This window comes from Pholcus phalangioides, unplaced genomic scaffold (genome assembly GCF_987345545.1).
Source record: "Pholcus phalangioides strain wild (caught in Gottingen) unplaced genomic scaffold, Ppha-v1.0 ptg000002l_1, whole genome shotgun sequence".
Classification (NCBI taxonomy): domain Eukaryota; kingdom Metazoa; phylum Arthropoda; class Arachnida; order Araneae; family Pholcidae; genus Pholcus; species Pholcus phalangioides.
In genome coordinates, this window is record NW_028301595.1 from 4881779 (window position 1) to 4896713 (window position 14935).

Here is a 14935-nt window from a genome sequence, read left to right on the forward strand (position 1 = left end):
TTAGAAAATTCATGAATGGGGATTGCATCACAGATCTAAATGTAGTGGTATATTATCTCTCAGGGTTTTCTTTTTCCTTCACCAAGAAGCAGCAACAGTAGTGACTGCATTATCATGCTAGGGGCAGATGGTCTTATAATCCAATAAAGACACCAGCTGCCCTTAGAGGACAAAGACCAGTGTACTAGAGAAAAGTCCAACTTTGCTATTTATTATTTGAATTGTAAAGTAGTGAGGATTAATATGGAAACCAATTTCAGAAATTTCATTTGATATTTTTTTATGTTTAGTGAAACCAATTTCTAAGAAATCATAAATATTTAGTCTACTATTAGTTTAAAATATAATGAATCGTAGTGGAAGGCCACAGCATATAGCCTGGCAAAATTTTGATAAAGTAGAGAAAAATAGAAAGATATATGCAAAATGCATTAATTGTGGAGTTATGCGATGTAATCGTGTGGACAAGATGAAGAGCCATATAGCTCAGTGTATTGGAAGGGGCAATGATGTTGAACAAATACCTGATGTACAAAAAGCAACTACATCAACATCTACTGAGTCCACTGCTTCACAGCCTATTATTTTGTTGGAATCAACAGAACCTGAAATTTTCACTCAAAAAAAGAAGCAAAAAATTGACTTTATTGCAAAATCAAATTCTGCTACAACTAAAAAAATTGATTTATTAGTGGCAAAGTTTTTTTATGCCAATAATATCCCATTCAGTTTTGGTGAACATTCAAGTTTCAAAGATCTAGTTTCTGCTTTGCGACCTGGTTATAATACCCCAAGTAGAAAAGCTTTGGCTCAGTCACTGCTTGATGAAGTTACAAGAGAGGTTGAGAAAACTGCAAAAGACAATCTCAGTGGAAAAGCTGTAACTTTAATTGAAGATGGATGGAGCAATATTCATAACGATCCAGTCATAGCTACATGTATACATTCTGAAGGTAAATCCTATTTTCTTGAAGCTGTTGAGTGTGGTGCTGTTATGAAAAATGCAGATTACCACAAGCAAATAATTGGCAATTCCATACGTTTGGCCCACGATAAATATTCTTGTGAAGTAAAGGCAGTTGTAACTGATAATGCGAAAGTAATGGAGAAAGCCAGGCAACTTTTGCTTAATGAGATTGACCAAAATTTAATAGAATATGGGTGCTCTTCTCATTGGCTCAACTTACTCGGACAAGATCTAACACCCGGAGCTGTGCTCAAACAGGTGGTAAAAATACTTTAGAAACCATCATTTGCCTTCGGGAATGCTTAATGAACATATGGGGTTAATAAAACCCCAATTACCTGGTGATACTCGATGGAAGAGTACACTTACTTGTCTTGAAACATTTTTACACAATGGGCCATTTTTTCAGAAAATAGATCACGAAAATGGCATTGACAAAGGAATTGTTATTTTAATCAACAATTATAATTTATACAAACACTGTAAAGATCTTTCATTCCAACTCAGGCCAATAAGTGTTGCATTGGATATTCTTCAAACAGATACAGCTACAATAGCTGACTCATGCCGTGTTTGGCTAAGCCTTCTCAAAGAAAGTGCTCTTCAGCCTCGCATTGAAAAGATACAAAACAGGATGAACCAGATTCTGAGACCATTTCATTATTTGGCATATAATTTGCACCCAGAATATAAAGGTGAAGGACTGACTGATGTGCAAAGTGATTCGGCTCGCACATGGGCGACAGAGAAAATTAACGGTTGTCTGCCATTGCTAATTTCATATGAAGTGGAAGAAACTCCTTTTCCACCTTCTTATTTCAGTGCAGCAGGAAGAATGACAAACCCTGTGATTTGGTGGAAAGGACTTTCTAAATGTAATGCTTTTTCAGCTGAGCCTGCATCTGAACTCATAAAACTAGCAATGCTTTTGCTGTCCAGTCCCGCCAGCTCAGCCTCCATTGAAAGAGTATTTTCTAACTTTGGATTTGTCCATTCAAAACTTAGAAATCGTTTAGGTGTAGAAAAATGCGCAAAATTAGTTACATGTTATTGGATGCTACGTGGCAAAAATGAACCATACTATTAATTATATATCTATTTTAGACATTTTGTACCTCAAATTCAAAATTGCAAATTATAATTAATATTTTGTTTCAATTTTAATGAATTAGTGTTTGAAAATGAAACATTGTAATATCAAAGTGCCTCTTCATTAAGTTATATACCTATTCTATTTGAAACATCCCAAAGCATTCATTTAGGTTTTTGACAGTTTTAACCAGTTTTTGACAGTTTAAACCAGTTTTTGACACTTGTCACGTCAAAAACTGGACGTTAAAAACCCAACCCTTCCTTAAAACCTTATTATGACTTGCTGCTGTCTCAACAGATAAGCAGGTGATCAAAGACCTTGGGCCATGCTGGAAAATTACATGCAATCCGGTTCTGGTCATAGCCTTCACTATGCGAAATCAGAGATGCAACGTAGGTTCATTTGATGAATTCATCGGTGGGTCTTCCTTTGGCATTCATCTAGAGCAGTGATTCCCAACGTGGGCATTAACGGCCCCTTGGGGGCGATGGAAAGTTCCAGGGGGGCAGTAGAAACTACGGGTATAACATAGGATCCTATGGGTTAGATTGCGTTGGGGGGGGCGATGGGAGAAAAAAATTTCTGAAGAAGGGGGCGATGGGGCAAAAAAGGTTGGAAACTATGGTCTATAGAGCAGTGGTTCCCAACCTGGGATATTCTAGGGGGACCACAGGAGAAAATCAGAAGGTGAGCTACGACAGCTGGTAAAGGGAGTCATAGAGAGCTGTGAAGAGAAAAAGCTTTTAAAAGTGAAACATGGTTGAAAAATATTACTACTTTCAGAATCCATCGGATCCGTCCATAGAACCAGGGCCATCTCAACCCTTGGGTCTATGTGGGCATGACCCGGGTCTTCATGTCTATGGTGGAGGGAGGGGGACTGCACTATATGTGATCTGGTACTGTGGTTTTCATACGTAAGCTGTTACTTCCAGCTAAATATGGAGGTCTCCCAGAACAATGGTTGATGTGTTGGAAGGGTTGATTTATCGTGCAGGTTCCTGTGATCGTCCCGTATATTACACAGACTGTTTTACCATATAATTTGACTCCTGGGAGAGATGATAATCCACGTTTTTGAATCCGTGCCTAGTCAGGATTCCAGAGATTGATCTGATTTATTAAAATTTCATTCATAAACTTAGTTTTGATTCAACTAAATTTGATAAGTAGAAAGTACCTCATTCTTGGATGAGGACAGAGGGCCACGGAAAAAAAAGTTATCCATGGGGGGCCCATGAGCTGAAAAAGGGTAAGAAACACTGGTCTAAAGCATGTTACTTGGCTGACAAAGTATTTTGCAATAGCCAATACACGTAACATGGATGGTAAATTCTAAACAATATTCTCAAGGTCAGCACATAGCATGCTGTGCATCATTAGCCCAATGACTTCAAGTCCACAATGATCCAACTGTAACACGTTGAAAAAATGTTTGGAACAAATTTCCAGATTCCTTCTACAATGTTTAAGCAGAGTTATTACATAGCATGAACTAAATAGAACTCTTTCACATCAGCAGAAACCAGAAACATGTAACTTTATCACGCTACGATTTTGTTTTCCCAACGTGTTGCATCAGCTGTTCTATTGTCTGCATATCTCTAAGTATTTCATTTCTGTTGAACATAACAAAAATATAGTGAAAATATGTGTGTATGACACCTTACAAAAATATAGTGAAAATATGTGTGTATGACACCTTTGACTTTCGGAACCAGTCAGACAATCACACCTGACATTAAGTGCTAGCATGAGGCATCTTGCACTCTGTGGGAAAACATTCATACTGCTTTTCCTATTGGTGAGTAAATGTCGTGCTGGGTGATCCATGTTGTATGCGGAGCAAAGAACCTACTCCTAGGAAAAAGGGGGCTCAAGTGTCTCTTTAAAAGTAAAAATCTTCAAGATTCATTTCAATCATTAATATCTTTTATATTTTCCAAAATATTTAAAAAAATAAGATTACCATTTTTCATCAACAGTAACTAACTTGGAAGACTTGGTGTGATCACAGCATCTTTTGAAAAATAAAATGAGTATCTCAAATGATGTCTGCACTTTTTATGCTTTTATTAGCAAAACATCAATTAAGCTATCTTGTGTAGAATGATAATACAAACGATTATTTGTTTCAATCTATGAAATTTAAATTACGGTAAGTGGAACATGTGAATCAATGATAATGTGATAGCTATATCGGGGTTCCCAGCAACCTGAAAAGTCATTGAAAATGTAAAAGGTAAAGATTTTGAATATAAAGAAAGGGATGGAAATTATTGGGAAGATTTTGTTGGGAACCCTGAATATTTGACAAGTTGCCTGCATAATATTTTTGATTGATTGGTTTTTTTTCTTCTAGGTTTGTGTGGGTGAGTGATGTGTATAAGCCTAAAATTGATGGCAAGGAAAGTCAGGTATGAAATTTTATATTGTAATACTTTAATTTACTAATTTTATTTTTATCTTTGTTTAATAATGAAAAACATCTTATTGAAACATCAGTGTTTAAAGCATATCATGATACACAATGCAGTATTCTTTTCTTATGTAACTCTCAAAAGGGTTTCTCATGAGTTGTTTTTTGAAGAAATGTTTTATGGGATGTCATTTGAAAAGTCCTTACTACATTTTCTGCTTGCTTAACTAATTACCATGCCAATGCTTCTGATGTTTTAGCCTTATTGAAATCCAGTCGGAAACCAGATTCTCAAATTTTTGTTTTTGAGAAATCCCTAAAATCAAATTATGCCAATAAAAATGAAAAATCCCCAAAGAAAATTCTCCAGTTCTTGCATTTCTAGGTTGACTGTTTCATAGATTAAAATGTGGGAAATTGTTTGATTCCAAATATCAAAAATTACCTAATTAAATATGATGCCAAAAGTGAGCAGAGTTGCCAATATGTTACTGAAGTCTCTAAAAATTTTGCAAAAGGCAGGAAATGAAGCACTGGCTGATCAGTGAATTTAAATGAATTCTGTGGAAAAAGTTTGACATGACAAATATTTTTGAGATGAATATTCATATTTATAGTCATAATCTTAACATAATTTATTAGTTCAGGAATGTCCCGCTAAAACAGATCATACAGTCACCCTATGCGATCCTTCTCTCAAAAATCCATAATTTCCCCTTTTGTTTGTATGACATGTTTTCTTTACCAGCGAAGTGTCGTTAAGTGGCATCCCAGATTTTCCCAGTATAGATATTGACACCTATAGCTATTCTTCATTTTATGTTCAGTAATGCCAAATTCTGAAGATGTCCAAATTGATCTTTTCACATCACAATGATTTTGGTATTGAAAATTTCAGATATTCATCAGTGAATCCTATGATGCAACATCGCATTTTGAAACAACATGTCTGGATGTGTTGGACATATTCCGAAGAGGAACTGGTGAAGATTTTGATTTTTCGAAGGTGAAGCTTGACTCTGGTGATGAAGAAAGAGAGTAGTTTTTTTGTGATGCTGCAAAATCAGTTTTTTTTCTAATAAAACAAAATTTTTCCCTTTTCCCCCTTATTTTTTCATTTTGTGCATTGCTGCTGTTTCTCCAAAAAAAATTGCAGCTCTGAACTTATGAGAATAAGCTTTTTCGATGTATGTGTATACCATCATTGATCTGTGGTATTAAGATGCCTGCTACCTGTGCTATTGGAAAAGAAAAATGGTTAAACCATCTTGTAAAGGTGAAAAATTCCATATTGTGTGATGGCAACTCGTATTTTTTTTTAATTTCTTGTATGAAGAAGGAAAAGTGTATAATTTTAGTGATTGTCGTATGTTTTTGGCTTCTAATGATTGGTCAAAATAGGAAAAATATATATAACTATAAATATATGTATGTCTAGGCTGTGTAGGAAAAAAATGTGCTTTTTTCTGCTCAATGAGACCAAATAATGGGATTATATACCTTTCATTCCTGAATATGCTTTCTTTTCTTTTTTGTACTTGTGAAAATACTTGTTACACGAAAAAAATATTGTTTGGAATTCAAAGATTATACTGTGTGATCTTTTTCTTTTTTATATATAAATTACATAAGTTTTTTTTTTTAATGGGAAAATCTGGAAGTATAATGTCCATTCACTTCTGCTCTATTATCTGAATAAAAAAGCACTTTTTTGTGAACAATGAAGTTGTAGTGTTTTTGGATATCAAGTCCTATGAATATTTTTATGAATTTACGGGTATGTTAATATATATATTGGGCAAGTTGATAAAAGAATGTTATTTAAAATAAGAAATTATGTGAATGCTTCTAAAAGTGTCATGGTTCCTAGGGCTATTGGTAACCTTTGTCAGAGGTGTCACAGCAAGCTGGAGATATTCATATTTGTGCCTATGTATGCTTTGAAGTTGTTTTTTAATAAGTGAGAAGATTCGCTAAACTATTATGGGGAGCTGCAGGATTGCATGTATAAGGGTGAGATTATAGTGCATGCGTGCTTCCGTTTCTAGAAACCTGCATCATCTCCGATTGGTTAAAAACTGGAATTGCAATTTTTTTTAGCTTGAAATTCGGGTTTTTAACCAATTGGAAACACATGTACACTATAATCACACCCTTAGATTGTATTCTGTATCTGAAGATGCTGGTTACGTGTGCAAGTAGTCCTTAATGCAAGAATCTTCTGACTTTTTACACATAGCGGCCCAACAAGTAATACTGCAGAATCTCTATTCACACAGCATCTAATTAGATGGGTCCAATAGCGCTCACACTTCTGTATTAAATGGGCCTTTATACAGTCAAACTTCGTTAGTGCGTCACAATTTCATAATTCAAGGAAACATCACAAACGAAGTAATTGAACAAATACAGTCAAACCTCGTTAGTGTGTCACCCGGTTAACACGTCACTCCGCTTACCGGGTCACTTTTTTGGAAGTCCCAATTGTCCTCGGGCAGGAATTGGCACAGCTAGGGCTTACTCCGTTTAACGAGTCACTCCGCTTACTAAGTCATATTTTTGCTCTCCCAAGAGTGACTCATTAACGATGTTTGACTGTATTCACATGGTAGTTTCTTGTGGCGGGTTGAACAGAACTCTGGGCTATTTTGGAAATATTTTTCATCAATATTGGAATATTTTTTCCAATTATTCTAGAATTTCTTTCAATGGTTATGAAATTGGTTCTGAAATGTTTTCTAAAAGCAATTTTGAAATTACTGGATTCCCCAGCATGCTGTAAAAAATCTGGCGATGGCAGCTTTTTTAATTGTCTGGTCCATGTTAGGAAAAACGAGGTTCAATAAGGATAACTCTTTCAGACAACTTTGATATCAAATTCTGGATAAATGTACGATTCAGAATAAGTTTTTTTCATTGCAGCAAATATGTTTTGTTAATGTATTTGATAATGATAGTTATTTGCACAGGTTTTTTTTTTTTTGCAAGTTTAAAATTATAAAATAATAAACACATGATGAAAAGAATACAAAAATACACTTCAGTCTACTAATTTTTCCATCCCCACCTCACATCTAATGCGAGATCTGCAAGGTAATTAGACAAGATCTTTAAATGCAGTGAACAGACTAAGTTCAACTCGTACAATTCTTTGAGTCCAGATATTTCAGAATTTTCTGGGATGGTGGCTAAATTAAGGGAAGGGGACTATCCTTGTCAAGCAATATTTTAAAACCAGTTTTCATTGCTTAGTGTACAGGCTTGTCCCAAATTATTTGTGCAGCAGATGTCTCTGCAACCGTGGACGTAAGAAACATGCTTTCTCTCAGTTAACGAAAAGTAGTTCCTGTGTGCCAAAACTTCCAATTATTCAAATGTAAATGCGGCTCAGGAAGGGCATTTGCAGGGGTGGGAACTCTGCGCCAATTGCGCCGCACTGCGCCAAAACTAATATCTTGCGCCATCCTGCTCCAATAGCGTATTTTCGCATTTTTCTGCGCCAAATAGCGAATTTTGCTTCAGTATGCCCGGAATTTCGGAAAGGACGCCAAAAATTTTTTGTTCCTCCTAGCCACGAAACGTTTCTTTACGAGAAGAGCGTGTTTTATTCCACTATACTTAAACTATCGGCGCGAAACCCCGATATTGTCTGTGATCGTGGAACTGAAGATGGTTTGCAATGCCTTTCAGCTTTAAAGTACAAATTCGAGTGTTTCCGTTTAAAAAAAAAGTCGTCACTGGAAGCAGCAGAAATTACTGTAGTCGATTGTCATTGTGCTAAATCCCGATGTTTCGTGAAAAAAATTTTCATTCCGGGAGTAAAAAGTGCATGTCCACCGAATTACGAATGTTAGTTTAGAAACTTTGCCGAATATCGCCAATGTTGCCGAATAACGAGCGTTAAATCGCCAATGTTGCAGAATAACGAGCGTTAAATCGCCAATATTGCCGAATAACGAGCGTTAAATCGTCAATATCGCCAAATAACGAGCGTTAAATCGTCAATATCGCCAAATAACGAGCGTTAAATCGCCAATATTGCCAAATAACGAGTGTCATCGCCAATCTCGCCAGATAATGAGTGCTGAATCGCCAAACATCGAGTTGATTCTTCCGAAATTCTCTCCCATTTTGCAACAATTTCTTTCCAAGTATAAAAAAATTAAAAACTCATAAAATTTTTTTAGCTCATTTGAAGTGCTGCTGTTCCAGGCAGCAAATAGTGCCCTCAGTAAGCAAAAATCATCTTAAATAGACGGGTGCAAAAAATTTTATGATAGCCGCTCTTTCAAACAAGATGTCAAAAGCCTAAAACACCAAAAACAAAAATCAAGCTGACGAAAAGATATTTGATAACAAAAGATAGTGCAGTTTTATTTTGAAAAGGGTTGAGGGTTAATGAAAATATTCTTGTTAATTTCACTGCTCCAATTTATAAATATCTGCTCCGAATCCCATATTTTGCTGCTCCAAATCCCGAATTTACTGCTCCAAAACTGCTCCAAATCCTGAATTTGCTGCTCCAAAACTGCTCCAAATCCTGAATTTGCTGCTCCAAAACTGCTCCAAATCCTGAATTTGCTGCTCCAAAACTGCTCCGAATCCTGAATTTTGCTGCTCCGAAATGGACTTAGTCACTTCCCACCCCTGCATTTGTGAAAATTTTCATACTTTTAAATGCAATATTTATCGAGGAATCTCAAATACACATAAAAATTACTATGTTTTGGCAACTTACTGCATTGGCTAAAACGTCACCAATTTTAGGAATTGTAGACAAATAGAATGCAGCACTCAACCATTTTTTTTTTATTCACAATACACGAATAAACAGTTGTGTTTTACAACACTAAAAATTATGTAGTCACAAGTGACCCGCGGCACATTTCCGGATCCCTTAAGTTAGTGGTTTCCAAAGCGCGGGTCGTGTCAATTAACTGGGGGGGGGGGGGAGCCGCGAGAGGTTCTCCAAAAATAAGACTACTTTTTTAAATTTTATTTTAAAAATATGTTGAAACTGAAAAAGGGCCTTTAAAAAAATAATGAATGCCGTTAAAAGTATGTATACCGAATTGAAATCGAAACAAGCGTCCGTCCGTCCCCCCCACCCGAAATGTGCTTTCAGAGCAACACATTTACACGTAAAAATCGGAATGTCCCGGGAACTCAGTCATCCTATGTTGGGGGTGGGGTCATTAATGAATTTCTTGTCAAAAGGGATTCGCGCTTCAAAAAGTTGGGAATGTGGTAATGCTAGTGCTGGTGGATGTGTCTGGTTGTTATTTCGGAAAACATACAGTCATGACTCCTTTCTTTTTTTAGTTATTTAATAGAAGAGAGAGAGACTTTTAGGACATGTTCGGTCGACAGTTGGAGCCAGACTGAACTCCAATACAAGAACACACTAGATAATGCCTAGCTAGTAAGTGGCATAAAAAATATAACAAAAATATAAAAATTGTAAAAGACAAGTAGCGCCACAGTACTCCCCCACGAGTCTGAACGACGGCATATGGCACAATGTACAAAATATGATAATATAGTTACGACGATAATGACATTATAGTTACGACGATTTGACAATATAGTTACGGCAACTAATATGGCATTGACATGTGCAAAAAACAAAATTTTGTTCGAAAAATGCAAAAAATACGTAATACGAAAATACCTTATGCACAAATTAATAGTCGAGCAAAAAAAATAAATTACAAATGATCAAAAATTAGTAAATGTACGTATATGCAAAAAGGATTACTAGAATAGATAATAGACATATATAATATACATATAAGAACATTGAAAAATGAAAATTTTTTGCAAAATATAATATTAATTCTCAAAAAATGTTGCAAAAAACAATAATATTGTTAATTTCAAAAAATATGCAAATAAGAATAATTTCAGGCAATTCTTATACGAACCGTACGCCCTGATCGAGTTACATAAGGCTGTTTCGGTTCAGTGAACGGTGATTGCTCATTAAAAGTGCAATCAAGCAAAAATGCTGGTTTCAATCTGTCTATTGAGATTTTCGTTAGTTTGCCTTTCATGTTCACTGTATATACTTTTGGAGATCGTTCAATCACTTCATATGGCCCCAAATATGGTTGTTGAAGGGGCTTTCGTACGGTGTCCAGCCGCACGAACACATGGGAAGAAACAGCAAGTTCTTTATGAACGAAAACGTTGTGAGTCCCATGCCTTGAAGTTTGGATCGGACGTAAAGTGTTTATGTGATCTCGTAGAGCACGTAGAAATTCCGGCTGTGTTGGCTGAGGGTCGGAACTACGGAAGAATTCACCAGGTAGGCGCAATGGTGATCCGTAAACCATCTCAGCAGCAGAAGTGTTGATGTCCGGTTTGATGCTGGCTCGGATGGACAGAAGTATAGTAGGTAACACTTCAGTCCAACGTTCCGTGGCATGGCAGCGTATGGCACCTTTGAGCTGCCGGTGGAATCTTTCAACGATGCCATTGGAGGACGGATGATACGCTGTCGTGCGTGTTTTCTGAGTTCCAAGAAAACGAACGAATGCGCGAAACAAATCACTTTCGAATTGTCTCCCTTGATCGGTGGTAACCGATTCCGGAACTCCGAATCTGCTAATCCAGCCAGAGTAGAATGTCTCTGCGACAGTTTCTGCTTTTTGGTTTTCCATCGGGAAAGCCTCTACCCACCTGGTGTATCGATCCACACAGGTAAGGCAGTAGGTGAAACCCCGAGAAGGAGGAAGAGGACCAACAATGTCGATGTTAATGTGTGAGAATCTGCATTGGGGCAAAGGGTATGCACCGATGGAAGATCGAGTGTGGCGATGCACTTTTGAGCGTTGGCACTCGATGCACGCCCTGGTCCATCGTGTGACATCCTTGCGTATTGAACTCCACACAAATCGTTGACGAATAAGGTCTACAGTTGATTTAACGCCTGTATGGGCGAGGTTATGAAGGACCGTAAACACGTGATATCTGTGTTTTTCTGGTACGTAGGGACGGATAATTCCAGTGGATAAATCACAAAAAAGTTCTGTACCCTGAGGACCGAATTTGATAGGTTTTATATCGAGCACCCCACCTGGTTGTCGGAGGGCTGTTAATTCAGCGTCTGTACTCTGTGAAGTAGCAATAGCTGCGTAGTCAATCGAGTCAGGTAAATTAATTTCGGATAATCTGGAAAAAGCATCCGCTACAACATTTCGCTCACCCTGAATGTAACGAATGTCCGTAGAAAATTGTGATATATACTCTAAATGACGTCGTTGTCTGGGAGAGCTGTTATCATTAACTTTGTGAAAAACATAAGTTAGAGGCCTATGATCACTGTAGATCGTAAATGGTCTGCCTTCTAACATGTGTCTGAAATGTTTAATAGAACTATAAACCGCAAGCAACTCGCGATCATAAGTACTATAGTTCTTTTCAGTTGTCGTTAACTTTCGAGAAAAAAATGAGAGTGGTTCGACGACACCATCGGAAGTTTATTGTAAGACAGCTCCGAGAGCGAAATCTGATGCGTCGACTGTCAACGAAAGATGAGCATCATGTTTAGGATGAACCAAAAGCGTTGCATTGGTAATAGCATGTTTACACGTTTCGAAAGCAGCAATAGTTTCCCCCGACCAGGCGATGAGAGATTTATCTTTTTTCTTCTTTCCTTTGCACAAATCGTGTAAGGAAGCCTGGTCAGATGCTGCGTTTTTTAAGAAACGGTGGTAAAAGTTGAGAATTGCTAGAAATCTTCGAAGTTCATCAACCGTTTTTGGTTGCGGATAATTACGAAGAATGTCGACTTTTTCTGGCAAAGGAGAAATGCCGTTGCTGTTAACCAAAAATCCTAAGAACTCTATCTCAGATTTCCCAAATATGCATTTATCAGGATTAAGAATTATACCAAAACCGTTTAAACGTTCAGAAACCAATTCTAGATCTTTAAGATGTTCTTCTTCTGTTGCTGATGCAACTAGTACGTCATCTAAATATGCATAACAGTTCAAGTCTCTTAAGACAATATCTATGAACCGTTGAAATGATTGTGCCGCATTAGACAATCCAAAACACATATATAAGTACTCATAAAGTCCGAATGGGGTAATAATGGCAGTTTTTTCAACAGACTCGGGATCTAAAGGTATCTGATGATAAGCCTTAACCAAGTCCAATTTAGAAAAAATGTTTTTTCCCTGCAGACCGTAACTGAAATCATGAACATGTGGTATAGGATATCTGTCTGGACACGTTATAGAATTAAGTTTTCTGTAATCCCCACATAAACGGTATTCTCCATTACGTTTAGGAACAATGTGTATCGGGCTTGCCCATGGACTTTTTGAAGGTCTCAGTATGCCCTGATCCATTAGTGTTTGAACTTCACGCTTTGCAATAGCAAGTTTCTCTGGAGAAAGTCTGCGGGCTTTGGTAAAGACAGGAGAACCTTTAGTAGTAATGCAATGTGTAACGCAGTGTTTTTTAGAAGTAGCGCCAAGCATAGAAGGATTCGTTAGATTAGGAAATTTAGATAAAATTTTCAAGTAGGGCGAATCTCCACTAATGGTCTTTAAGCCTAATGTAGGGCAACTGGCATTGCTACATTTGATTGAAAGTGAAGTCAAACTGTCAATCAAACGAGACTTTTTTACGTCAACTAATAGACCATAATGTTCTAAGAAATCAGCACCTAATATCGGGCGATTAACATCAGCTATAACGAAGGACCATCTAAATAGTCTGCGTAACCCTAAATCCACTGATAAAGATTTGCAACCATACGTAGAAATTTTAGTATCATTAGCTGCGTATAGCGAAAAGTTTGTATCTGCTGCTTTATGTACCTGTGTATCTCGTGGGAAAACCGAAATGCTAGCGCCTGTGTCCACTAAAAAACCAGTACCGGATTTTCGATCATGAACAAAAAGGCGAACTAAACGCCGGCCATCACCTGCTGTCGCCAAAACAGATGGGCCAGTTAGTTTTCCGACCAATCACAGGGTTTAATGCATTTTGATGCTTTTCGACCGAATTTGAAATGGTACCAACAATAAGGTTTACGTTTGGGTGTACCATCGCCACTAGACCTCTCTCTAGACCGAGAATTTGAACGAACTCTTCCCTTTTTGTTAAAATTTTTCTCTCTATAGCGGGATAAGCGGTCAACAGCAACGGTCAAAGTCGAAATTTTACTTTGAAGTGATTGCAAGCTGATGGTTTCATTACGGCTGACCTCAGAAATAGTCGGTGTGTGCCCAGTGACTTCGGTAATTTTATCTGCCATTTCTGCTAAATCCGGCAATGTATCCTTACTAACAGAAAGTATCTGCTGTGTATGGATAGGCAAACGTTGTAACCAAAGGGTTTTAAGCACTTCATCTGAAATTTTCTTGCCAGCTAATGTATGCATCTTATGCAACAACTGAGAAGGTCGCCTATCCCCAAGAATGAGCTCTTGGAGTAGAACTCGTAAGCGGGAAGTTTCCGACAGTGAAAACTGTTGACAAATGCGTGTTTTTAACTGGTTGTAAGAATCGTCTGTAACAGGAGCTCTGATCAAATCGCTAACATATGATAAAACTTCAACATCGAGAGCTGTCACAACACAGTGAAATTGCGTTTTAGGATCAGTAATTCCGGCAATTTTAAAGTTCGATTCAATCTGAAGAAACCAAAGATCGACATCGGATTTCCAAATCGAAGGCGCGCGAAAAGAAACACGCGAAAGTTCTAATTCAGAAGACATACCTGTTTCTTCGGTAGCGTTCGGCATATCCAAAAAAAGTTCAGCACAATCCAGGAAGAGAACTGAGGAGATGCCCCCTCAATCAGTCAGCAAACGCACCACCCACAGGGAAAAAAAGAAGAAAAGCAGCAAGTAACATATTACGAAGGGAGAAAGAGTACTTGTTTTCGTCTGCTCTTCGAGTTCGTGGCTGTCAAACATCTGCTTTACCCGGGTCACCAGTACTATGGTGATGCTAGTGCTGGTGGATGTGTCTGGTTGTTATTTCGGAAAACATACAGTCATGACTCCTTTCTTTTTTTAGTTATTTAATAGAAGAGAGAGAGACTTTTAGGACATGTTCGGTCGACAGTTGGAGCCAGACTGAACTCCAATACAAGAACACACTAGATAATGCCTAGCTAGTAAGTGGCATAAAAAATATAACAAAAATATAAAAATTGTAAAAGACAAGTAGCGCCACAGGAACAACTACCAAAGCCTCCTAGAAGTACTAGGAGAAGTAGTATCTAGGAGGCTTTGGAACTACTGCCTTAAGTGATCCGTGGCACATTTACAGATTTACTAGGTTACTATGATATCTCTCTATTATGATATATCGATTGTATATCGATTATGTAGTTCATCCTTATTATTAGTTGCAAGTGTGTGGCAACACAATGTTTTTGTTTATGTTTGGTAGAGTAAAGATGTTGAGTAGAAAAACGGACGCAGTAGGTCTTG

General features: G+C 37.4%; 1 protein-coding gene across 1 annotated transcript in view; it reads left to right on the top strand.

Annotated features, from left to right (window-relative positions):
* Gdi (GDP dissociation inhibitor) overlaps positions 1–5694 on the top strand; it is a 50776-nt gene extending 45082 nt beyond the window's left edge. Inside the window, exons 9-10 of the mRNA XM_089237263.1 lie at positions 4423–4477; positions 5378–5694. Coding sequence (XP_089093389.1) covers positions 4423–4477; positions 5378–5521 — 199 coding nt within the window. The 3' untranslated portion in view covers positions 5522–5694. The remainder of the gene's footprint in view (positions 1–4422; positions 4478–5377) is intronic.
* The last annotated feature ends 9241 nt before the right edge of the window (positions 5695–14935 follow it).